Source organism: Bufo gargarizans, chromosome 11, assembly GCF_014858855.1.
Source record: "Bufo gargarizans isolate SCDJY-AF-19 chromosome 11, ASM1485885v1, whole genome shotgun sequence".
Taxonomy (NCBI): Eukaryota; Metazoa; Chordata; class Amphibia; order Anura; family Bufonidae; genus Bufo; species Bufo gargarizans.
Window position 1 is genome coordinate 64,863,134 of NC_058090.1, and position 25,056 is coordinate 64,888,189.

A 25,056-nucleotide genomic window follows, 5' to 3' on the forward strand; every position below is an offset into this window, starting at 1 on the left:
TTGGATCTGGCGGGCAAAAAATCATACAGTAATTCCGGTAGTCTGCTCCTTTGCAGGAATAAATTACCGGAATGCCGAACGGAACTATGAACCTAGCCTTACATGAAATTGGCTGCTACTGACTTAAACGATTCTGTCATGGCAATGGTTTTTAGAAGTTAGTATTTTTTATTTGCTATTTAAATGAAAAGAAAAATTATAAGCAAAGAAAAGAAATTATGTTTTAATTGAGATATGTTGAAAAATGAAGGCAGTGTTTTAGGCAGGTGCAATGCAGGATCCCATTAATATAGTTAATTAACATTAGCCTCTGCTTTAATTAACATGCACACTTTAATTAGCAAAGCATTAGACAGCATTAGAACAAAATGGATTTTCACACTGTCAAAAGATCATTGGGAAATTCAGAACATTTTCTATTTGGGCCATATAAATTGCACATAAATACATTACAATTAAAAAGAAGCATGACCATAAAATATTAACTCTGTTAGGAGCTAGTAATGTAAAATTTGTATAATAATTTGAGTTACTTGATATATTTAATAGTCCATGTAAATACTTTATACACAACAGAGTTGAAGCTATAAGGGGTACAGAAGATAGTTGTCACACCTGAGCACTAAAGCCTAAGGAGGCACAAATGTCCCTCTCCCACATATGGAGATGCCAGTGTTTTAAAAAGCAGGTGGTAATAGGGAGACTCTTTTATACAGATGTAGCCAAGCTAAACTTGACTCTAATAACACGTGTCACAGTGTTAGCTTGTGACAAAAGCCATTGAAATCCCTTGAGAAAGTCAATTAACATTTTCTTGCATTGTTTACTTAATGTGTTAACCATCAAGTTTTGCTCGGCTACATCTGTATGTTTTGCTTTGAGGCCCAGGAGCTTCAAGTTACACATCTGCTCATGCATCTACAGTAAAGACACAAATACATTTTCCTGGTTCAGAATTCATCCCTAAATTCCCCAAAAGTTCAGACTCTAACTAGCCCACATGATGAAAGACATAAAGAGACTAGTATGCTACTCTGGGTTTCTGGGCAATATACAGTAAATCTTTTTCTGGTGTGTACTCTATATATGTATTACATGAGCAGGGTATTGCAGTCTAGGCAACACACCTCTGGATTTCTGGGAAAGATATTCAAATTAGATTTCCTAAGCTTATATGATGCCAGCAGATTTAAGATGTGCTAATTTTCATATATTTTTTCCAAGAACCAAAGAAGAGTGTTGACCGGCTTACGATAGACCTCATGCATATTTGGCACCCTTCATAAGGAGAAATAGTACCCTAACCAAGAGCTGACAGGTAGCCAAGCAAATTTTCTTTGCTCAGCTCTGTTATCACACACTCAGTTTTCTTGTCTTTTTGGAAAAGAGACTAGCTTGTATGTCTCTTTTCCAAAGAATCATTATGTGGGAACGCAGAGAGTGTTTTCTGTCATGGCAATTGGAGCATATTAGATTCAAGTAGGATCAGTTCATATTTAGATCAATTTTTTACATTAATTCAGTAAATCAGACCAGAAACGAATTTCAAGAAAATCTCTAATCTACAGACATATGCACTATTGTGCAAAATAGTGCACACATTGTTTGCTATAGCTTCTTCATTTTTAAAGATAGGTTGTGACCTGGATTACCATGGCAGGTGTATGAAATGTTATAAGATCATTCTTTTCTAAAGACTTTGAACAAGTTACAAGACCTTTGAATTAAGCAGACAGCTAGGATTTGTAAAAAAAAGATGCAGCATTAGAATATGAACCAATAGATTAGTTAGGTTCCCCACATTTTACAGAGTGGTCAGTAAAGTATTTTCCACCTTGGATACAAACCTCCTCTGGCAGCCAAAGAGTTATATTCCCCTTCCACCCTCACCAGTCATCACACGTGGTAAAATGACCTTGTATTTCATTAACTGATAATGAAATGGATTTATTCCGCTAACGGTTTTAATTAAAATGCTGGAAGTATTGACTCTGTCTTCTCATCCTGATTCCCCAAGATGAATAATAAAAAAAGTGAAAATAGAGTGCTGAATGTGGGAGACTTTCAGACTAGAGTAGGTGGGGGGTTTTAAGTGCATGATACCATCTAACAATTTATATCCCATCCCTACACTCTCGTCATTTCTCACTGCAAATCAGTTTGCTAAGGTTTTTGATGTCTAATTGTTTTATTTTTTTAAATTCAAATCAATTTCTGCTTACCTGAGTGTTTAATTAAAAAATGTTATTTTTAAGTGTAATTAAACTGACTATTTCTGGAAGAGAAATTCACTGCTTGCTTTAGGAAAATAAGACAATATTTTAGTTGGTTTGCATCACGGTTGCTGATTATTGCTGAAATTCAGAGACGTGTGGGTAATACTCTATTCTGTTATTTAAGAAAGGCTATAAAGTACCATATACATCAGTTAAGTGACCATGTTTCCAAGCTCTATGATAGAGATTGATTTGGCACCAACATGTTACTCATTCCTTGACCTGTCAATAGAGTTGAGCGGACACCTGGATGTTCGGGTTCGACGGATTCAGCCGAACTTCACAAAAAAGTTCGAGTTCGGGACCCGAACTTGACTCAAACTTGATCCCGAACACGAACCCCATTGAAGTCAACTATGGAGCACTAAAATGGCTCTAAAAAAGTCATGGAAATGGGCTAGAGGGCTGCAAAAGGCAGTAAAATGTGGTTAAGAGCATGGCAAGTGCTCTGCAAACAAATGTGGATATGGAAATGACTTCAAATAACATAAAATATGTAAAAATAGAAAATAATAATCTTGATCTAGTAGAAGGAGGTCCAAATGGAGTAGGAGGTTGAGGAGGCGGTGGATGTGGCGGTGTAGGTGGAAGCGGCGGTGGAGGAGGAGGAGAGGTAGCCAACACTGGTTTCTGGTTTTGGTTTTTATTTTATTTTATTATAATTTTTTTATGTTAAAATTTGTGTAGACCCCAAAACATTGGCAAATATAAAAAATAAAACAAAGACAAAGTGCGCTGGAGTACAACAATGTCTGGGTGAGGCCGGTATGCATGTCTATTCTGCACAAGGTACGGACAAGTCCTATGGGATCTCTGCCTGGTTCATTTTAATGAGCGTGAGCTTGTTGGCTGTGGACAGGCGGCTGCGCTTGTCTGTTATAACCCCCTCCTGCTGTGCTAAACAAATGTTCAGACAATACACTGGCTGCAGGGCAGGCCAGCACCTCCAAGGCGTAAAGGGCAAGCTCAGGCCATGTGCCCATTTTGGAGACCCAGAAGTTGAAGGGGCAGACCCATCAGTCAGTACGTGTAGGCGTGTGAACATATACTGCTCCAACATGTTGCTGAAATGCTGCCTCCTCCTAAGACGCTCCATATCAGCTGCTGGTGCTGGTTGTTGTGACATGCTGACAAAGCTTTTCCACATTTCGGCCATGCTAACCCTGCCTTCTGAGGTGCTGGCGGTACCCCAGCTGCGTTGGAGACCTCTTTTTCCTCCTCAGCCTTCGCCTTGTGCTTCCATTGAGCCCCTGCTGTCAGGTGGGAATGGCATCAGCAGCACGTCGACCAGCGCGCGCTTGAACCCGCACGTCGCATATGAGGCGGTGAGCGGGATGGCCGAAGTTACACTGCAGCGCTGACAGGAGAGTAGCAGCAGGGTGAGAAGGCCGAAAGCGCGTACAGACAGCCCGCACTTTCTGTAGCAGCTCTGACATATCGGGGTAATATTTAAGGAACCTCTGCACCACCAAATTCAGCACATGCGCCAGGCAATGGATGTGCATCAAACCGGCTAGGCCCAGAGCTGCTACGAGATTTCTCCCATTATTGCACACCACCAGGCTGGGCTTGAGGCTCACTGGCACCAACCACTCATCGGTCTGTTGTTCCATGCCCGTCCACAGAGGAGGAAGCGAAGTAGGAGGAGGAAGCAACAGGAGGCAAAGAGAAACGCCCTGCAATCCTCAGTGGTGGAAGAACATGCGCCAAACTGCTATCCGCCTCAGGTCCAGCCACCACTGCATTTACCCAGTGTGCTGTTAGGGAGATATAATGTTCCTGACCGTGCTTACTGGTCCACATATCCGTAGTTAGGTGGACCTTGCCACAGATGGCGTTGCGCAGTGCACACCTGATTTTGTCCCCCACTTGGTTGTGCAGGGAAGGGATGGCTCGCCTGGAAAAGTAGTGGCGGCTGGTCACAAAGTACTGTGGGACAGCCACCGCCATCAAATTCTTAAAACTGTTAATGTCCACCAAACAAAATGACAGCATTTCAAAGGCGAGGAATTTGGAAATGCTGGCATTCAGGTCCAGGGATCGCGGGTAGGTGTGTACTTCCTCTTTTGCTCCAGTGTTTGGGAGATAGACAGCTGATCGTTTCCATGGGACATTGTGGAGATGCTTTGTGACCGAGGTGGTGATGTTATTGGCACATCCTCTGTTTGCGGGGTGGCAGTTGCCACTGTCACTTCAGAGGGGGATGAAGAGGCCCAGACTGCAGCAGAAGAGGAAGCAGGAGGAGCCTGAGACCTTTCTTGGTTTTTGAGGTGTCTACTCCACTGCAGCTTGTGCTCAGGTTTAGGAAGTTTATGCCTCGCTTCAGGCTCTGATTGCACAGCGTGCAAACCACTCGTCTTTTGTCGTCAGCAGATTGTCTGAAGAACTGCCACGCCAAGAAACTCCTTGGAGCTTGCTTTGGTGTGCTCGGTCCCTTGGTGCGGTGGGCAGTAGCAGGCATACTGTCTAGGGGATGGCTTCTCTGCTTTTGCACCCTGCTCCTTCTTTTGCTGTGCTGGTGGCTCTGTGCGACCACCGCCTCTTCCTCCGAACTACACAGGTCACTCGCATGATCTTGATTCCATGTGGGGTCGAGGACCTCATCATCCTCCACATCATCTTCCACCCAGTCTTTACCCCTGCCCTCCTGGTCGGTCTGCACACTTTCGAAAGCCACAGCAGTTGGCACCTGTGTTTCGTCATCATCCGAGACGTGCTGCGGTGGTCCTCCAATGTACTCATTCTGAAACATAAGTGGTTGGGCATCGGTGCACTCAATCTCTTTCACTTCTGGGCCAGGGCTATGTGGATGACCCTGGGAAACCCCGCTAGCAGAGTCATCAAAAAGCAGAAGAGACTGCTGCATGACTTGGTGCTTAGACTGCTTGGCTGATTTGCAAGGGGTGAAAGACTGATGGCCATGTGTTGCAGGTGCCAACTCTGATCTTTCAGCAGGGGACTGGGTGGGAGATAATGTGAAGGAACTGGAGGCACTGTCAGCCACCCAATCTACTATCGTCTGTACTTGTTCTGGCCTCACCATTCATAGAGCGGCATTCGGGCCTACTCGCACCTGAGGAAGGTGTTTCACTTGTGCGTGTAGCTGGCACAGATCGACCACGTCCTCTCCCTGTAACAGGAGCTCCACCAACACCAGCAGCACCACGACTAGGGCCACTTCCCTTATTTGACGCTCTCCTCCTTCCTTGCGTTCACCAACCAAGCTAACAGATGGTTTTTGTCAGGCGACAATGTAACCACCAATAGTCAACAATTAAGTTCACTAACAGTAAGGCTGTGTCGGTGTCATAAAGAGAAAACATTTCTTGAGGTCACACAATAGTGTGACAGGCGAATTTAATACAATTACTTCACGGTCACAAAAAATTTGAATTTGTCAACCAACAATGTAACAGCAGTATTTAACGGTTGTATTGGACTGTCAGAAATGCAGCACAGGCCGCAAATGTACTATCTCCCACAAAAAGGGTGTTTTTTCAAACAAAAATATAACAGCAGTATTTAACGGTTGTATTAGAGTGTCACAAATGCAGCGCAGGCCACAAAGGTACTTTATGGAAAAAAAATAAGATTTTTTCACCCACATTGAAACAGATGGATTTACTAATTTTATTTCACTATCAAATTTTCAGTGCAGGCCGCAAAGGTACTTTATGGCCCCCAAAAAAATGTATTTGTCCCCCCAGAATCTAACAGATATGCCAGTTGTATTCACTGATTATATTTCACTATCAGATTAGCAGTGCTGGCCGCAAAGGTACTTTATGGGAAAAAAAAAGATGATTTTTTTCACCCACAATTAAAAAGATAGATTTAACTGATTTTCTTTCACTATCACAAATGCAGTGCAGAGCGCAAATGTACTTTTTTTTAGCAAAAAAAAAAATGTATTTATCCCCCCCAGAATCTAACAGATGGATTTACTGAATTGATTACACTCACATGCAGCACAGGGGTACTTCACAGAAAAAAATGTGAATATGTCACCTCCTGGGTCCCTGACGGATTACCTATGGGTGCACTTAGAAAATGGGTATATGTTGCCCACTGAACTAAAAGAACAGGATTAAATTATTGTCCCTGGAACGTATGCAGTACTGGTGCACTGAACTTGCACAAAATGTCCGCCGACGCCCACCTAACTAGCAGACGGATAAAACTTATTTTTCTGTGTCACTGGGGTCAAGGCATGGTACAAAAATGTTGCACTGCACCCACAAAAAAAAGAAGAATCGCTGTAGATCGCAGAGTTAACAACAAGTTCTGATATCAGATAGATTCTTATTACTCTACTACACCTGCTAGTAAATTTTTGCCATGTAGAAATATAATTTCTACCAAAAACAGTGATTGATCAGATTAGTGATGTCTGACTGCTATTATTTTGAACACAATTGTATATTGTTGTCTCAGGCTGCAGCCATGTTTACCATTCCTCCTTCTCCCCCTCTTATGTAAGTTTAGGGGGGGAGCTGGGTATAGTCTGGATAATGTTTGTAACACACTGCGAGAGAGGCCATTTTGTTGGAAGGAATCTCCTAGTTAGTAATGGTACAAAATGCATTTGGTTGAATCATGTGGAACTATAATAGACTGCAGAATACTAAAACTACCAAGATAAATCCCCCTCCCCACTCAAATATATACAAATATAACCCAGACAAGGGTTTGTAGCGACAATTTGTAAGATAAAATGCCTGTTCTGATAGAAATCTTCCCCATCTGTCAAAATCTATTATTCCTCTGTAGTGGTAGTCATTAATACTGAAGCGTGTAAGGATTTTATTACGGGGCAACAGTGGATATTATAAGGAGAGGGATTTAAGAGGAGAGGAGCAGGATGAACAGGAGAGGAGGAAGATGAACAGGAGGAGGAGGCGTTGGTGGTGCAGGGGGATGAGGCTAATCATGCTGATGATGAGGACACTGGTCATGACCAATCACTGCTGTGGAAGGCGGAGCCTGAAAGAACTGGGTCCTTGAATGCCTGCTTTTTTAATTGCTGACAGTCATATCATTAGCATCAAGAAAACCGATAGTCATGTTTTTAGACCAAATGGGAGAAGTGAAATGGGAGAATGTCAAAAGGGAGGCAAAATTGTTGTATAACCATATGCTCTGTAGCTTTCACTGAGTAGATACCCGCTGTCCATGTGTCTGACCAGGAGGTCCCTCTCCATCCCCCTCCTGCCATCTTTGCTAGGATAAGTAGCAGAAGCGGCACGAGCAGCAGTCAATTCAGTTAGATGAACATGATGGAACAGTTTTTTCAGTTGCTTTTTCAACCTGGTGCACATCAGACAGAATTCAGTGTGGCTGGTGGTGTTATCATTTTCTGCGAGCAATCATTTTCTGTGGCAACAACTACAGACTGACTGGCTGACTGTAGAAGCCTACGGCCTGTTCCTACATTATTATCGATTGGGGTTTGGGCTATCCTAGTAGTGCTGCCTGACACTGTGTGGTGTGCAGAGTCTCTCCTACTAGAGACCTGTCACATTCACCCACTGTTTCAATCAGGTGCCTATGTATGGAAGCTATCTATACACCCCAGATAAATAAAGGAACACGCCATATATCATTGACTCCTTATATTTTGGAGCTCTAGTGGTAGGGATGATTATAGAGATCAGCATCATCAGTCTGAGATATCCCTTTTCACCCTACCAAGCCTAACGTGTTGCAGATAATTTTAATATATAATTTAATAAAAATAATTTTAACGTACTTTATTTAGGCAGTAAAAAGATACACTTTGAGCTAGTACGTAAACGCTATTGTGAATCACCAGTTAATTTGGTGGTGTTATCACACAAGTTCTTCACAAGTGTAGAAAGCATTACATTTGTGAAAATGAATGGAGTCTGTAACTTAAAGGATTTTCACACACCTCCAACTGAGGCCAATAAATAGATCTGCCATTGTGGACAGTGGTCCTTTATCTCTGGCTGAGTTATGCTACTGCGACTGTCTGCGTGTCCATTTTCCATACAGTATCGCTGCTGCTGCACCAGCTGCTACTTCCACTGCTGTCACTACTACTACTTCTAAACAGCCACACAGCTGCAGCCCTGTCTATCAGGTTCCATAATGTGCTGATACTGCTGCCACTACTATTACCCGTACATGGCCACACATTTCCTGCCTTGTCCATAAGGTTCCACATCCATGCTGTACTACTGATGCTTAAAAAAAGGGATAATTTTTGGACACTTGATTAGAACAAGCCACTTTCTTTTCTGACACAATTATGTGGGTGTGTATGTATAAACACAAGATGGCATCTGCCCCAGTTACATCATTTTTTGACCTCTTGTTCAGAACAAGCCACTGCTTCCTCAAATACGAGTGTGTGTGTATATACACAGGCAGGCATCTTCCCCTATTAAGCCATACTTTTTGGACTGCCTGCTTGTTGAGGACAAACCACTGCTTCTTCCAATACTACTATGTGTATAAACACTTGCAGGCATCCTCCCTCCAATAAGACAATTTTTGCAACTTTTTAATTTTATAAAAATATTAATCGATGGTACTGTGTGTTTTTAAACAGCCTGTTTAACACAAGCCACCATGCATTTACCCACAGCTATCTATGTCACTGTCACTCTGACATTATTTTTAATGCTGTCTTTGTGTTCAAGTGCTTAAAAGGAAGGGAGAGAGAAAATAATGAAAAATATAAAAAAGATGAGAAAGCCTTACATCTGTGCCATACATCAGTTTTCAGGCCAATTGAAGCACTTTCAAATTTATTTCTACCAAAATCGAATTTTTGACCAATTCTAAAAGACTAAGAATACGTGGAAGGCTATGAAAGACTAGGGGGTCATTTATTATACTGAAATAGACTTATATTAGGCGTATTTTAGACACATGACAGTGCAACAGTTATTTGCGCTGCAATCTGCAACTTTTTCCCGCTCATGTCGGGTCTAAAAAAGTTGAGGTGTTTTGGGCGGGGAGGGGGCGGTCTGGCAGGCCTGTGTCATTCATCATTTTCTACGCCTGGCTTTAGTTTTTTTTTCTGTATGAAGAGGCTGCGGTGCTTCGTAAGCGCCAAAGTCTGTTCCTAGGCCATATTACATTGTTCACATGGTCTAGGTGTAGCTCTGTCTCATCTCAGTGATTGGGTCTGATCTGTAATACCAAGCACAGTGCTGCTATTAAATGGACAGAGCTGTGCTTGGTAAGGAGCAAAGAGGCTGCGGCGCTCACTTTAACATCACAGTCTCCTCAAACAGCTGATTGGTGGGGGTGCCAGGAATCAGACCCACACCATCTCATAACTCTCTGAGTACAGATTTCATATATGTTACCTGCAGTCCTATGTAACACCCCATATAACACAGTGAACTATTGTGGTATGTGGGGTGTTACATAGGACTGCATGGAGCATCTACTACGTTATCTGCAGACAGAAAGTTATCACTGTTATTTGGGCTGTTACATAGGACTGCAGGTGACAAATTAAAATGTTATTTTTACATACGATTATGATTAAAAAAAAGACAAGATAAGACACAGGTCACAGTAGTGAGCCAGCTCTATATATAGGGGAATATACAGGCATTATTACCTGGAGCACAATATAGGGTGTTATTATTACTGGGGGCACTCTAGGGGACATTATAATAGCTGTAGACACTATAGGGACCTTTGGGGTAATTCATCAAACTGGTGTAAAGTAGAACTGGCTTAGGTGCCCACAGCAATCAATCAGATTCCACCTTTAATTTTCTAAGGGAGCTGTGAAAAATGAAAGGTGAAATCTGTTGCTATGGGTAACTAACCCAGTTCTACTTTACATCAGTTTGATAAATTACCCCAAAGGTCCCTATAGTGTCTACAGCTATTATAATCTCCGCTAGAGTGCCCCCAGTAATAATAACACCCTTTATTGTGCTGCAGGAAATAATGCCTATATAGTGTCCCCAAAAATAATGTCTCCTAATAGAAATGCCCCCACACTACCCCCATATAGTAATTTCCCCCACACTGCCCCATATAGTAATTTCCCCCACACTGCCCCATATAGTAATTTCCCCCACACTACCCCATATACTAATTTCCCCCACACTGCCCCATATACTAATTTTCCCCACACTTCCCCATATAGTAATTTCCCCCACACTGCCCCATATAGTAATTTCCCCCACACTGCATCATATAGTAATTTCCCCCATATAGTAATTTCCCCCACACTGCCCCATATAGTAATTTCCCCACTCACTGCCCCATATAGTAATTTCCCCCTCACTGCCCCATATAGTAATTGGGGGCAGGTGTAGTAGAGTAATAGAAATCCAACAGACCCAACAGTCATGACATGCATGTTGCTGATTCTCTGTAATTCAATCACTTATTGAAAGGGGCATGTTCAAAATAATAGCAGTGTAGAGCTCAATGAGTGAGGTAATTCATTCTTTGAAAAACTGGTGGCAATTCTTGACCTTATTTAAGGAAGGAAGGCAGCAAATATTGTACATGCTAGTTACAGCGCATTTCTCTCTGAAATTCTGAGGAAAATGAGTCATTCCAGACATTGTTCAGAAGAGCAGTGTACCTTGATTAAAAAGTTGATTGGAGAGAGGAAAACATATAAAGAAGTGCAGAAAATGATAGGCTGCTCAGCTAAAATGATCGCAAATGCTTTAAAATTGCAACCAAAACCTGAAAAACGTGGAAGAAAGCAAAAAAACTACAATTTGAATGGATAGAAGAATAGCCAAAATGGCAAGGACTCAGCCAACAATCAGCAACAGGAAGATCAAAGAGGGTCTAAAGTTACCTGAGAGTACTGTTACAATTAGAAGACGCCTATGTGAATACAAGCTATCTGCAAGAAGCCCCCGCAAAGTCCCACTGTTGAAAAAAAGACAAGTGTCTAAAGAGACATTTTGTGGACTGATGAAAGTAAGATTGTTCTTTTTGGGTCTAGTGGCCGGAGACAGTTTGTCAGACAACCTCCAAACAATGAATTCAAGCCACAGTACACTGTGAAGCATCATGATAGGGGATGTTTCGCATACTAAGGTGTTGGGCCTATTTATCACATACCAGGGATCATGGATCAGTGTGAATACATGAGAATACTTGTAGAGGTCATGCTGCCTTATCCTGAAAAGGAAATGCCCTTGAAATGGGTGTTCCAACAAGACAACGACCCCAAACACAACAGTAAACGGGCAACATCTTGGTTCCAGACCAACAAGATTGATGTTATTGAGTGGTTAGCCCAATCCCCGGATCTTAATCCAATAGAAAACTTGTGTGGTGACATAAAAAATTCAGTTTCTGAGACAAAACCAAGAAATATAGAAGAACTGTGGAATGTAGTCCAATCATCCTGGGCTGGAATACCTATTAACAGGTGACAGAAGTTGGTTGACTCCATGTAACAGCAGTTCTCAGAAACAGTGGTTATACAACTAAATATTAGTTAAGTGATTCAAAGGAAAGCAAAATCTTCAAACATTTTTCAGTTTATATAGTGAATGTTTGAGTTTGTAAAGAAGAATACAAACACAGCAATTTTTTTGAACAGTCTAATATTCACTTTTCTTAAAAAAAAAATTAAGGAACAACCAAATTTGATATATTTATCTTCATGTTTTGATTTGTAATAGAATATGTAGTGTTCCCAATTCATTTGTGTGTATGGAAATGGAAGCTATTAGAAGGATTTTGAGCTTTATTCACTTTTTTAAACACACTGCTATTATTTTGAACACAACTGTACTTCTTTTCTATTATGTGTTTCATGGTCTGTAATTGTGATTACTAACAAAACAAAAGCAAATAACAAAGACACATAAGGAGATTATGTTACGTTTTGTTGGTTCTTTTTTTCTGTTTGTATTTTGGTTTAGTTCCCCTTTAAAAAGAACCTGATAAAAAATATATAATAGAAGACAGTAAATATGTATGCTAACACTATAACTGAAGCTCGTAACCTAATCAGGACATATATTTCCCCAAACAGTCCAAACTAACTGTCCCTCATTTAGGGCTCATTCACACGACTGTATTTATGGGTCCGCATCTGTACCTTCATTCCGCGGTCCCACAAAAAACATAGAGCATGTCCTATTCTTGTCCAAAAATGTGGCATTTCTATCATAGGGCTGGCTGCATTTTGCGTAATGCACGCGGCCAGTATCCATGTTTTGCGGAACTGCAGTTTGCAGTCTGCAAAACACATACAGTCGTCTGAATGAGGACTTAATCATATAAAATATGATGATAACAATGGTTATGAAATGCAGTATGGGTATCACCTTTTTTTTAAGATTAGTATCCAAGGTCAAACCCTAAAGACTTGAGGCATATAAACATATGCACACATGCCTGTATCCTCCTGTACTCTTAATTTTAAACCTTACAAATCTGTAGATCGGTCTGGGAATTCTTGAAAGGCAATCGGTCTACTGCATTATGATTCTGAGGACAAAATAATCAGCATTCAAAATATTTTACAGCTCTGAGGGGGATCATTTAGGAGGGGACGAAAAGGAGGAGGGTTGAGGGGGAAACACCACACACAGTCAACAACAACAAGAACATATGTTGAAGGTAATAAGAAACAAGGTTTTATGGGTGCCAGGAGAGAGGAGAACAGAGTATGTTTGTACAACTTTAATGACGTGGTATTGTTCATTGAGCGTATCTTTGAAATATATTATACTTCTAAGAAGGAAAAATGGTGTCCTCTAAGGGTTCCTGTAGGCAAATAGTAAAAATTTTAACCCTTATGCTGGTAGAAAGGCCTGCATTGCACAATTTGCACAAAAAACTGCACTAGACTGCAAATACTATTTTCCACTGACAGAGCTCAAATAAAAACTGCTATTGCTTCCACCCACTTTTTCTTAATTAGTCAAACTGCTCATTAGATGGAGTCATGTGACCAAATGAGAGTGAAATCGTTATTATGATTTATTAATGTAACAAATATTTTATGGCCCTGGTGTGGTACACCTATGGGACACAGCACTTCGAGTCCTCCTCTTTAAAGGAATACACACTATTAAACATATACAAAGATCATCTGCAGGACAAGCAACATTAAGCCCATAATTTTTTTTACCTTTTTTACGTGTAGAGACAGTAACTAAGAATACACTTCTGGCAAGAGGCAGAGATGGAATGACCAACTGAATTTGAACTGCTTGCATGGGGTAGAGAAGGAATGAACAATCAAGTATGAACTGCTTGCTTGGGGCTGCAACAAGATTACCAATCAAGTATAAATTGCTTGCATGGGTCAGAGAAAGTATTACCAACTAAGGCCTCATGCACACGACCGTGCCGTTTTTTTGGGGTCCGCAAATAGCAGATCTGCAAAAAACAGAAGCCCCCTGTGTGGCTTCCGCAATTTTCGGAATGGAGCGGGCGGCCCATTGTAGAAATGCCTATTCTTGTCCACAAAACGGACAAGAATAGGACATGTTATATATTTTTTTCGGGGCTACGGAGTGCTGTCCGCATCTTTTGCGGCCCCATTGAAGTGAATGGGTCCACACCCGAGCCACAAAAACTGCAGCTCGGATGCGGACCAGAAAAATGGTTGTGTGCACGAGGCCTAAGTATGAAGTGCTTGCAAGGGCAGAAAAGGAGTGAACTGAGTATGAACTGCTTGCTTGGGGAAGAAATAGAATTACCAAATGAGTATAAACTGCTTGCATGTGGCAGGGACAGAATGAATATGAACTGGGACTCGCCTAGCATGAACACCTTTTACCAGTCCGTATATAACAACGTGTGCCCTTTGTGAGGCCTTTTTGTCTCACCTGTGATTCACTTACATCTTCTGGAAACTCATCTTCCAAAAGAATTTCTGCCTTGAGTGTATCAAGAGCACCCATAATCCAGCCATGCTGCCTTCGTATCTGTTTCTGCAGCTCCTTCCACTGTGTAGTAATCATCTGCAGCATCTCTTGAAATCCTGTATAAAAGGGACAAACATGATGATTCTGAGACAAATGCTCTGTATGAAAAAGTGATCATGTACATGACAAAATTCATATATCACCTGCATTGTGCAAGGTGCAGCCGGTGACATCTTACAACACAGGTGCTCGGTCTTCAACACAGCCTGTGGTGTTCATGGGTCATAAATATTTTGATCATATGGGGGATATTTAGTAAGGTAAATGCAATTAAAAATGGTGTTTACCTTGAATGACTATTTACTCCAAACAGATGTGACCACTTAGTAAACATCTGCAGCAATGCCAGGATTGTTAGCACCAGCACAAAGGTGGAGGACACTTTAACCTCTACAGAGTCTTACAGCTGGTGAGCTGTGCCTGACATAGTCCATTAACAACATTGTAAATCAGTTGTAAATAACTATCAGTGACAAAATGTGTCTGCATATGTAAGAAGCCAGGACCGCTTTGTTTCCTGCCAGCATTTCCCACAAAGAAGGGTGCCCTCTAGCCTAATGAAGAAAAGAGCATTCTGCATTCTGCAAAGGGGAGTATACCATATGTATAGTAGGTGATACAAATGAAAAGAGTTAAGCCCCGGTTTACACCTGTGTTTTGTGGTTACCAGTCCACTTTTTAAAAAGATCTGCTTTTTAAAAATAAAATAACTGACTATGAAAGAAAATATGTGTTTTTGGCCAGACTTTTATTAAGAGTACAGTGTGCTCTACCTTGTTCTAGGGAGGAGATAAATGGGGAAACTTTACAACACCTGTCAGCAAGTTGTTGTTTTTTTTTTTTTTTTTTTGCTAACACTGGCATAGACGCCAATTAGAGATGAACAAAGTCCTTGAAATTAGTTCCAGGTCTGATTCTAATGAATCAATTAGCCAGAAAATTTGTAAATTACACTCTCATTTTTTAATTTTATATATTTTACTTTTGGTGTTTTTTTCTCTCTCACTTCCTCTTTCAAGCTCTGTAATGCAGTTATAGGAATAGTAAATAATGTGAGCGTGATACTGACATAAATAGCTATAGGTAAACACATGGTTTATGGTGTTAACAAACAGCATGTTTAAAAACACACTGTACCATCGTATATGCTATATTGCTTAAATTTAAAATTGTTCCAAAAATTGTCCCTTATTGGGGTCAGATGCCTGCCCGTGTTTATATACACACACTGTAGTAACGGAAAAATCTGTGGTTTGTTTTGAACAAACACTAAAAAAATTCTCCCGTGTTTTGGGGAGCAGCAGCAGTGCAGTGCGGAACCTAATGGACAAAGCAGATGTGCAGCCGTTTAGGTGTAGTAGAAGTGGCAACAGGGGGAGTAGCGGCTGAGGCAGCAGTAGCTACAGTACAGTGTGGGGTACAATGAACAGGCAGGCAGCGGCAGTTGCATGATTGGGCCAGCGATAAATAACCTCTGTCAGCAATGGCTGATCTATTTATTGTCAACAGCCGAAGATGTGTGGAAATCCTCGTGAATCCACGTGTCCAATTCATTTTGACAAAGGTATTGTTTTGGACACTTGAACAGGACAATTTTCCCACTTGGGTGTGAAGATACCAACTAGAGATGAGCGAATTGACTTCGGATGAAACATCTGAAGTTAATTTGCATAAGACTTTGTTCCAATACTGTACGGAGCAGGAGCTCTATACAGTATTAGGGCTCATGCACACAACATGTGTGCCATTCATTTCAATGGGTCCACAAAAGTGCTGTCCGCATCCGTTGCTCCAATCTGTGACCCCGCAAAAATTATGAGACATGTCCTATTCTTGTCTGTTTTGCAGAGAAGAATAGGCATCTCTATAATGGGCCTCCTGTTCCGTTCCGCAAATTGCGGACCGCAAAAAAAGACACAGCCGTGTGCATGAGCCCTTAGAATGTAGTGGCTTCGATGAGCTGAAGTTATTGCTTCACGAAGTCTCGCGAGACTTCGGGTAATAACTTCATAAATTATTTTGTACTGTAAAAAAACATTTTCCGAACTTGGGTTCGGTTCCAAGTCCTGCTTTCATTAAGAGAATGAGTGAGCCATCCAGTTAACAGTGTAATTCTCTTTGGCCCTAATAATAATCTGTCACCATACTTAACAGACAGAGGCGCAATTAAACATCTCTCCTCTTTTGTGAACATTTATAGTGGTATATTGATGCGTTTAACGGGTATACTAATGCCTTTAATATATTGATTGTGTTTAATTAAACTTGTATATTAACGCAACACCATAATGCATTAAAGAGGTTTTCCTATCTCAGACAATGGGGACATATCGCTAGGATATGCCCCCATTGTCTGATAGGTGCGGGTCCCAGCACTAGGACCCGCACCTATATCGAGAACAGAGACCCGAAAGTCAAGGAGGGCGCACTGCGCATGCGCAGACGCCCTCCATTTATTTCTATGGGGGGCCGCCTAAAATAGCCAAGCGCTGGCTCGGCTATTGCCGTCCGCCCCATAGAAATTAATGGGAGCATGGGCCATGCGTGGCATGCTCCTATTCACTTCTATGGGAAAGGCGGGGATTGGTGGTGGACGGACCTGGGAAATCTAGGATCCTCCAGCCATAGCGCTCCCTGCTCCTTTCTCAATATAGGTGCGTGTCCCAGCAGTCGGACCTGCACCTATTAGACAATGGGGGCAAATCCTAGTGATATGCCCCCGTTGTCTAAGATAGGAATACCCCATTAAATTGCCTTAATACAATAGTATAATCCTTTGAAACTATTCTATTAATGCAACAGTATAATGTGTTAAATTTAATGATTATACTAATGCAACAGTATAAAGGTTTGAACTGCTTAATTATCGCAACAGTATAATGTATTATGCCTCATTCACACATCAGTGTTTTAGTCAGTGATTTCCATCAGTGATTGTGAGCCAAGACCAGGTACGGCTCTAACCACAGAACAGGTCCCTTATACTTTATGTCTGGGGAGGCGTTGGCTCACAATCACTGACCAAAAGACTGACATGTGAATGAGGCTTTATTAAGGTCGCAGTAAAAGTGTTGAATTTAACTGCTTTATTAATACAACACTATAATGCATTGGATTTAACTGGTATATTAACAGAACAGAAAAGTGTGTTGAATTTAACACAATTGCATAATGCTTTAAATGCAAAACAACAGTTTAAAGGGGTAGGGCAGGCGATCTGATTGTCAGGGGGCCAGCACCCACCACATCTACTGGTCAGCTGTTTGAAGAGGAGAAGGTCCTCCATGCCAGCACTGCTACCTGTTCATTACAGTACATGGTGTTTCCCCTGTATAGGTGGCAAAATGTAATTATAAGTACTCGTTCCATTCAAGTGAATTGAGTGAGTATTTGTAATTATGTTGCACTTCCAAGACGGCGGGCAGTGTAATGAAGAAGAAGCAGTGCTCGCATGGAGCGGTGCCTCCTCTTCAAACAGCTCCTCGGCGGGGGTGCTGGGTGTCAGACACCTGAAGATCAGTTATTGAAGACCTATCCTGTAGATAGGTCATCAATAAAAACAGGCTGCACAACCACTTTAATGTGCTGAATTTAACTGCTTTATTAACACAACAGCATTATGCATTTAACTGGTATTTTAAGCAACAGTATAATGCAATGAATGTAACTGGTATAGTAATGCAACAGTAAAATGCATTGAACTTCTTTATTAATGCAACAGTATAATGCATCAAATACAAATGCTTTATTAACACAGCAGTATAATGCATTACATTTAGCTAGGATATTATTGCAGCAGTATAATGCATTGAACTGGTTTATTAACGCAGCAAAATAATATGTTAAATTGAACTAGGATATTAATGCAACAGTATAATGCAGCATATTTAACTAGTATATTACCTCAGCAATATCATATAAACTTGGACTAGTATATTAGTAGAGCAGTACAGTGCTTTGAACTGCACAATTTTAAATAGTGGTCAAATTGCAGCTGGTTTTGAGAAAGAAAAAGGCTCAATTGCACAAGTCACCAGCGAAATGTATGCTACGCTGCTGGGATTGCATTTGAATATGTATATAAAACATGTAGCAACTGCAGAAATGTCAGGCTTTTCTTAAAAAAAAATGCTGGCCACAGAAAAGGAACTGCAGGATTTTGGTTATTGCAGTAGCTTTCTACTTGCCAGCAGCTGCCCTCAGTATAAGGCCTCTTGCACACGGCCATGTGTCCCCCGTGGCTGTATTGCGGCCCGCATATACGGTGGTTCCGCAAAACACAGGACACCGTCCGTGTGCATTCCGCATTACAGATGCAGACCCATTCACTTGAATGGGTCTGCAAATCCGGAGATGCAGTGCGGAATGTAACCACGGAATGGAAGCACTACAGAGTGCTTTCGTGGGGTTCTGTTCCGTGCTTCTGTTCCACAAAAATATAGAACTTGTCCTGTCTTTTTGCAGGACAGACAGATCAAGGACACCTTTCAAGTGTGCCCGTGCATTGCGGATCGCAATTTGCGGTTCGCATTACACAGGAACGGCCAGGACACGCTCGTGTGCAAGAGGCCTAAAGCACACACACCAAGAAAATCTGAGTGACCCAATGTTTCCCTGATATAACCCTCTTTTTTCTACCTATTCATTTAATCCACCTAACTAACTATGTCCCTTGACTCTCCCAACAACACCCTAAGATTGCTGGCCTGTACATGTCTTGCTTTCTGCCAGACATCCAACACACTCGTCTCACATTGCAAGCTAGGCGCAGAATGACATCTGTGGCCTCTGTGTAAGCCCAGAGACTGAAGGTCCTGCCAAAATCCTGCTCCCTGATTGGCTCACAGACTATCTATCAGCCTCTGAGCCAATCTGGGCAAGCCCCCCTTCCTCCCAGGGTCATATGATTCTCCATTTTCATCCTCCCTGCCCACTTTCCTACTAATTTCCACAGTAATATGGGCACCGTTTTGTGTGATTTACCAAAACAAATCACCAAAACCTTTGTGTCGCTTGTCGTCAGAATTCTTGTGAAATTAGTAACAAATCCAATTAGTTTGGAATCAATTTGCTCCATTCTAATGTCAATGTAGAGATGGACTGGGCATAAATGAGATTCCCCCCATATCACTTAGCTATGCAAAACAGGGAAATTGGAGACCAGTCTGATAGCATATTCCAGACATGAAAATTAATGCCTCAGCTGATCATGATTGACCCCATGTTTGGGGATTATGACTGATGGAATCATTTATCATGATCCACAGATCAGATGCCCAGATGTATTCAACTGTAAGTCTTTACAGTTGCATTAGTTTTCCACTAACTCATATATTACGTGGTATACACAACTTTTTTTCTAGTATACAGTTGTACAAAAAAGTGAAATTGAGTGTGATTTTCAATATAGCTGAGGCAAATACATTTGTATGGGACAATTACATGCCAAAAAGACACTTTTGGGCCAAAAACTCAATAAGCATGCTATATGTACTGTATGTACAGTATGTCGGTCTGCGGGTCTATAAGTTAAAGTGAATGTAAAAGTGTCAATTAGAAATCTGAAATATAGCAAACATATCATAGTTGGGTTCATAATATGCAAACATTTATATTAGTGAAATGTTTTAGATTTGTTCTGTAAAACACCGGTATGAAATTGTCAGTTTACTGCTCAGTAAATTAAATGGCACCTATACTGAATTTTTTATCTCAATCCTAAACTGCATTGATCAAACCTGTCTTTAGTAGATGCTTTTGTAAGGGCTATATTATATGTATGACTCAGGGGCACTATGTGTATATAACAATCTTTGTCATACTAGGTGGAGGTCTCAGTGTTAATGTAAATTTTAATAATACATCAGAAGTCAGCTTGTTATTTACAGACACACAGTATGATACTCAGCGTCACTGTGTGCTTTCCCTGTAACTCATTACTATTTCATGCAGAATTTCATGCTTCAATAACAAGTCACAGCTGGGAGTCTCACTGCATACAAAGGACAGGCTGTGCCAGCTTTACCCTCGGATAGCCACTGACAGATGTCCGCCCTCTATAGGAATAAACTTGTAACTAGAAATGTGGGTGAACACGTTTCTTGTAGAAAAAAATGTTGATAGATTATTTAAGTGAAAGAGATTTCTTTAAAAGTTTTGCATTTGCTGAATCAAACAGATCAATATTTTTCACAATGATCTGGTCACAGGAAGCAAGGGTTAACAGAAGAAAAATGCTGAAATGCAAATATACACATACATCCAGGGCCTTAGGTTCAGTATTGCTCTGTGCAGTACTTTATATTGATGGCCCTATATATGAAGTGCCATATAGTGCCCAAATAATGCAATCATACAGTATCCAAATAACTTTGTCATAAGGAATTTAAATAACACTGTAGGGTCTGAAAACTAGGAAATATAGCCACAGCTGGTGAAACTGCATTTTCATAGGTTAAGTCACCAAATCTGGGATAACAGTTTTTCAATTTGCAGGTGTCCATTCCACCAGGTATAGATCAGTAATAATTATATATATATATATATATATATATATATATATATATATATACAGTCGTGGCCAAAAGTTTTGAGAATTCCATAAATATTGGAAATTTGAAAAGTTGCTGCTTAAGTTTTTATAATAGCAATTTGCATATACTCCAGAATGTTATGAGGAGTGATCAGATGAATTGCATAGTCCTTCTTTGCCATGAAAATTAACTTAATGCCAAAAAACCTTTACACTGCATTTCATTGCTGTCATTAAAGGACCTGCTGAGATCATTTCAGTAATCGTCTTGTTAACTCAGGTGAGAATGTTGACGAGCACAAGGCTGGAGATCATTATGTCAGGCTGATTAGGTTAAAATGGCAGACTTGACCTGTTAAAAGGAGGGTGCTTGAAATCATTGTTCTTCCATTGTTAACCATGGTGACCTGCAAAGAAACGCGTGCAGCCATCATTGCGTTGCATAAAAATGGCTTCACAGGCAAGGATATTGTGGCTACTAAGATTGCACCTCAATCAAAAATGTATAGGATCATCAAGAACTTCAAAGAAAGAGGTTCAATTCTTGTTAAGAAGGCTTCAGGGCACCCAAGAAAGTCCAGAAAGCACCAGGATAGTCTCCTAAAGAGGATTCAGCTGCGGGATCGGAGTGCCACCAGTGCAGAGCTTGCTCAGGAATGGCAGCAGGCAGGTGTGAGCGCATCTGCATGCACAGTGAGGCGAAGACTTTTGGAAGATGGCCTGGTGTGAAGAAGGGCAGCAAAGAAGCCACTTCTCTCCAAAAAAAACATCAGGGACAGATTGATCTTCTGAAGAAAATATGGTGAATGGACTGCTGAGGACTGGGGCAAAGTCATATTCTCCGATGAAGCCTCTTTCCGATTGATTGGGGCATCAGGAAAAAGGCTTGTCCGGAGAAGAAAAGGTGAGCTCTACCATCAGTCCTGTGTCATGCCAACAGTAAAGCTTCCATCAGACCATTCATGTGTGGGGTTGCTTCTCATCTAAGGGAGTGGGCTCACTCACAATTTTACCCAAAAACACAGCCATGAATAAAGAATGGTACCAAAACACCCTCCAACAGAAACTTCTTCCAACAATCCAACAACAGTTTGGTGAAGAACAATGCATTTTCCAGCACGATGGAGCACGCATAAGGCAAAAGTGCTAACTAAGTGGCTCGGGGACCAAAACGTTGACATTTTGGGTCCATGGCCTGGAAACTCCCCAGATCTTAATCCCATTGAGAACTTGTGGTCAATCCTTAAGAGGCGGGTGGACAAACAAAAACCCACAAATTCTGACAAACTCCAAGAAGTGATTATGAAAGAATGGGTTGCTATCAGTCAGGAATTGGCCCAGAAGTTGATTCAGAGCATGCCCAGTCGAATTGCAGAGTTTCTGAAAAAGAAGGGCCAACACTGCAAATACTGACTCTTTGCATAAATTTCATGTAATTGTCGATAAAAGCCTTTGAAACTTATGAAGTGATTGTAATTATATTTCACTACATCACAGAAACAACTGAAACAAAGATCTAAAAGCAGTTTAGCAGCAAACTTTGTGAATACGAATATTTGTGTCATTCTCAAAACTTTTGGCCACGACTGTATATACACAGTCAGGTCCATAAATATTGGGACATCAACACAATTCTAAAATTTTTGGCTCTATACACCACCACAATGGATTTGAAATGAAACTAACAAGATGTGCTTTAACTGCAGACTGGCAGCTTTAATTTGAGGGTATTTACATCCAAATCAGGTGAACGTGGTAGCAATTACAACAGTTTTCCTATCTGCCTCCCACTTATTAAGGAACCAAAAGTAATGGGACAGAATAATAATCATGAAACAAACTTTTTAATACTTGGTTGCAGTCAATTACAGTCTGAAGTCTGGAGACTTCACCAGACGCTGGGTTTTATCCCTGATGATGCTCTGCCAGGCCTCTACTGCAACTGTCTTCAGTTCCTGCTTGTTCTTGGGGCATTTTCCCTTCAGTTTTGTCTTCAGCAAGTGAAATGCATGCTCAATCGGATTCAGGTCAGGTGATTGATTTGGCCATTGCATAGCATTACACTTCTTTCGCTTAAAAACTCTTTGGTTGCTTTTGCAGTATACTTTGGGTCATTGTCTATCTGCACTGTGAAGCGTCGTCCAATGAGTTTGGCTGAATTAGAGCAGATAATATCACCCGAAACACTTCAGAATTCATCCTGCTGCTTTTGTCAGCAGTCACATCATCAATAAATACAAAAGAACCAGTTCCATTGGCAGCCATACATGCCCACGCCATGACACTACCACCACCATGCTTCACTGATGAAGTGGTATGCTTAGGATCATGAGCATTTCATTTCCTTCTCCATACTCTTCTCTTCCGATCACTCTGGTACAAGTTGATCTTGGTCTCATCTGTCCATAGGTTGTTACAGAAATGTGAAGGCTTTTTTAGATGTCGTTTGGCAAACTCTAGTCTGGCCTTCCTGTTTTTGAGGCTCACCAATGGTTTACATCTTGTGGTGAACCCTCTGTATTCACTCTGGAGAAGTCTTCTCTTGTGACACACATACACCTACCTCCTGGAGAGTGTTCTTGATCTGGCCAACTGTTGTGAAGGGTGTTTTCTTCACCAGGGAAAGAATTCTTCGGTCATCCACCACAGTTGTTTTCCGTGGTCTTCTAGTTCTTTTGGTGTTGCTGAGCTCACCAGTATGTTCCTTCTTTTTAAGAAAGTTCCAAACTGTTGTTTTGGCCACGCCTAATGGTTTTGCTACCTCTCTGATTGGTTTGTTTTGTTTTTTTAGCCTAATGATGGCTTGCTTCACTGATAGTGACAGTTTGGATCTCATCTTAAGAGTTGACAGCAACAGATTCCAAATGCAAATAGCACACTTGAAATGAACTCTGGACATTTTATCTGCTCATTGCAATTGGGATATGAGGGAACAACACACACCTGGCCATGGAACAGCTGAGAAGCCAGTTGTCCTATTACTTTTGGTCCCTTAACAAGTAGAAGGCACATATGCAAACTGTTGTAATTCCTACACCGTTCACCTGATTTTGATGTAAATACCCTCAAATTAAAGCTGACAGTATGCAGTTAAAGCACATCTTGTTCATTTCATTTCAAATCCATTGTGGTGGTGTATAGAGCCAAAAATGTTAGAGATGTGTCGATGAAGGGTCCATCATTTTTCACTTTACCTTTGGAGTGCTGCCTCATCTTTTGAACATATACCTATCCATTAGCCGTTGAGCCTGCGGCTGGGAGGATTTGCACCCTTGCTATTGGACTAGTGCTGCTGTGGAATTTTTAGTTTGCTGCATATATATACAGTACAGACCAAAAGTTTGGACACACCTTCTCATTCAAAGAGTTTTCTTTATTTTCATGACTATGAAAATTGTAGATTCACACTGAAGGCATCAAAACTATGAATTAACACACGTGGAATTATATACTTATCAAAAAAGTATAAACAACTGAAAATATGTCATATTATAGGTTCTTCAAAGTAGCCACCTTTTGCTTTGATTACTGCTTTGCACACTCTTGGCATTCTCTTGATGAGCTTCAAGAGGTAGTCACATGAAATGGTCTTACAGCAGTCTTGAAGGAGTTCCCAGAGATAGCACTTGTTGGCCCTATTGCCTTCACTCTGTGGTCCATCTCACCCCAAACCATCTCGATTGGGTTCAGGTCCGGGGACTGTGGAGGCCAGGTCATCTGGCGCAGCACCCCATCACTCTCCTTCATGGTCAAATAGCCCTTACACCGCCTGGAGGTCATTGTCCTGTTGAAAAATAAATGATGGTCCAACTAAACGCAAACCGGAAGGAATAGCATGCTGCTGCAAGATGCTGTGGTAGCCATGCTGGTTCAGTATGCCTTCAATTTTGAATAAATCCCCAACAGTGTCACCAGCAAAGCACCCCCACACCATCACACCTCCACCTCCATGCTTCACGTTGAGAACCAGGCATGTAGAGTCCATCCGTTCACCTTTTCTGCTGTCGCAAAAAGACACGGTGGTTAGAACCAAAGATCTCAAATTTGGACTCATCAGACCAAAGCACAGATTTCCACTGGTCTATTGTCCATTCCTTGTGTTCTTTAGCCCAAACAAGTATCTTCTGCTTGTTGCCTGTCCTTAGCAGTGGTTTCCTAGCAGATATTCTACCATGAAGGCCTGATTCACACAGTCTCCTCTTAACAGTTGTTCTACAGATGTGTCTGCTGTTAGAACTCTATGTGGAATTGACCTGGTCTCTAATCTGCTGTTAACCTGCGATTTCTGAGGCTGGTGACTTGGATGAACTTATCCTCCGCAGCAGAGGTGACTCTT

At 41.3% G+C, this 25,056-nt stretch overlaps 1 protein-coding gene across 1 annotated transcript in view; it reads right to left on the reverse strand.

The window, feature by feature from the left end:
- Window positions 1–25,056, reverse strand: part of AKAP6 (A-kinase anchoring protein 6) — a 378,396-nt gene that overhangs the window by 250,231 nt on the left and 103,109 nt on the right. Inside the window, exon 7 of the mRNA XM_044271267.1 lies at window positions 14,090–14,244. Within this exon, the coding sequence (XP_044127202.1) occupies window positions 14,090–14,244 (155 nt within the window). The remainder of the gene's footprint in view (window positions 1–14,089; window positions 14,245–25,056) is intronic.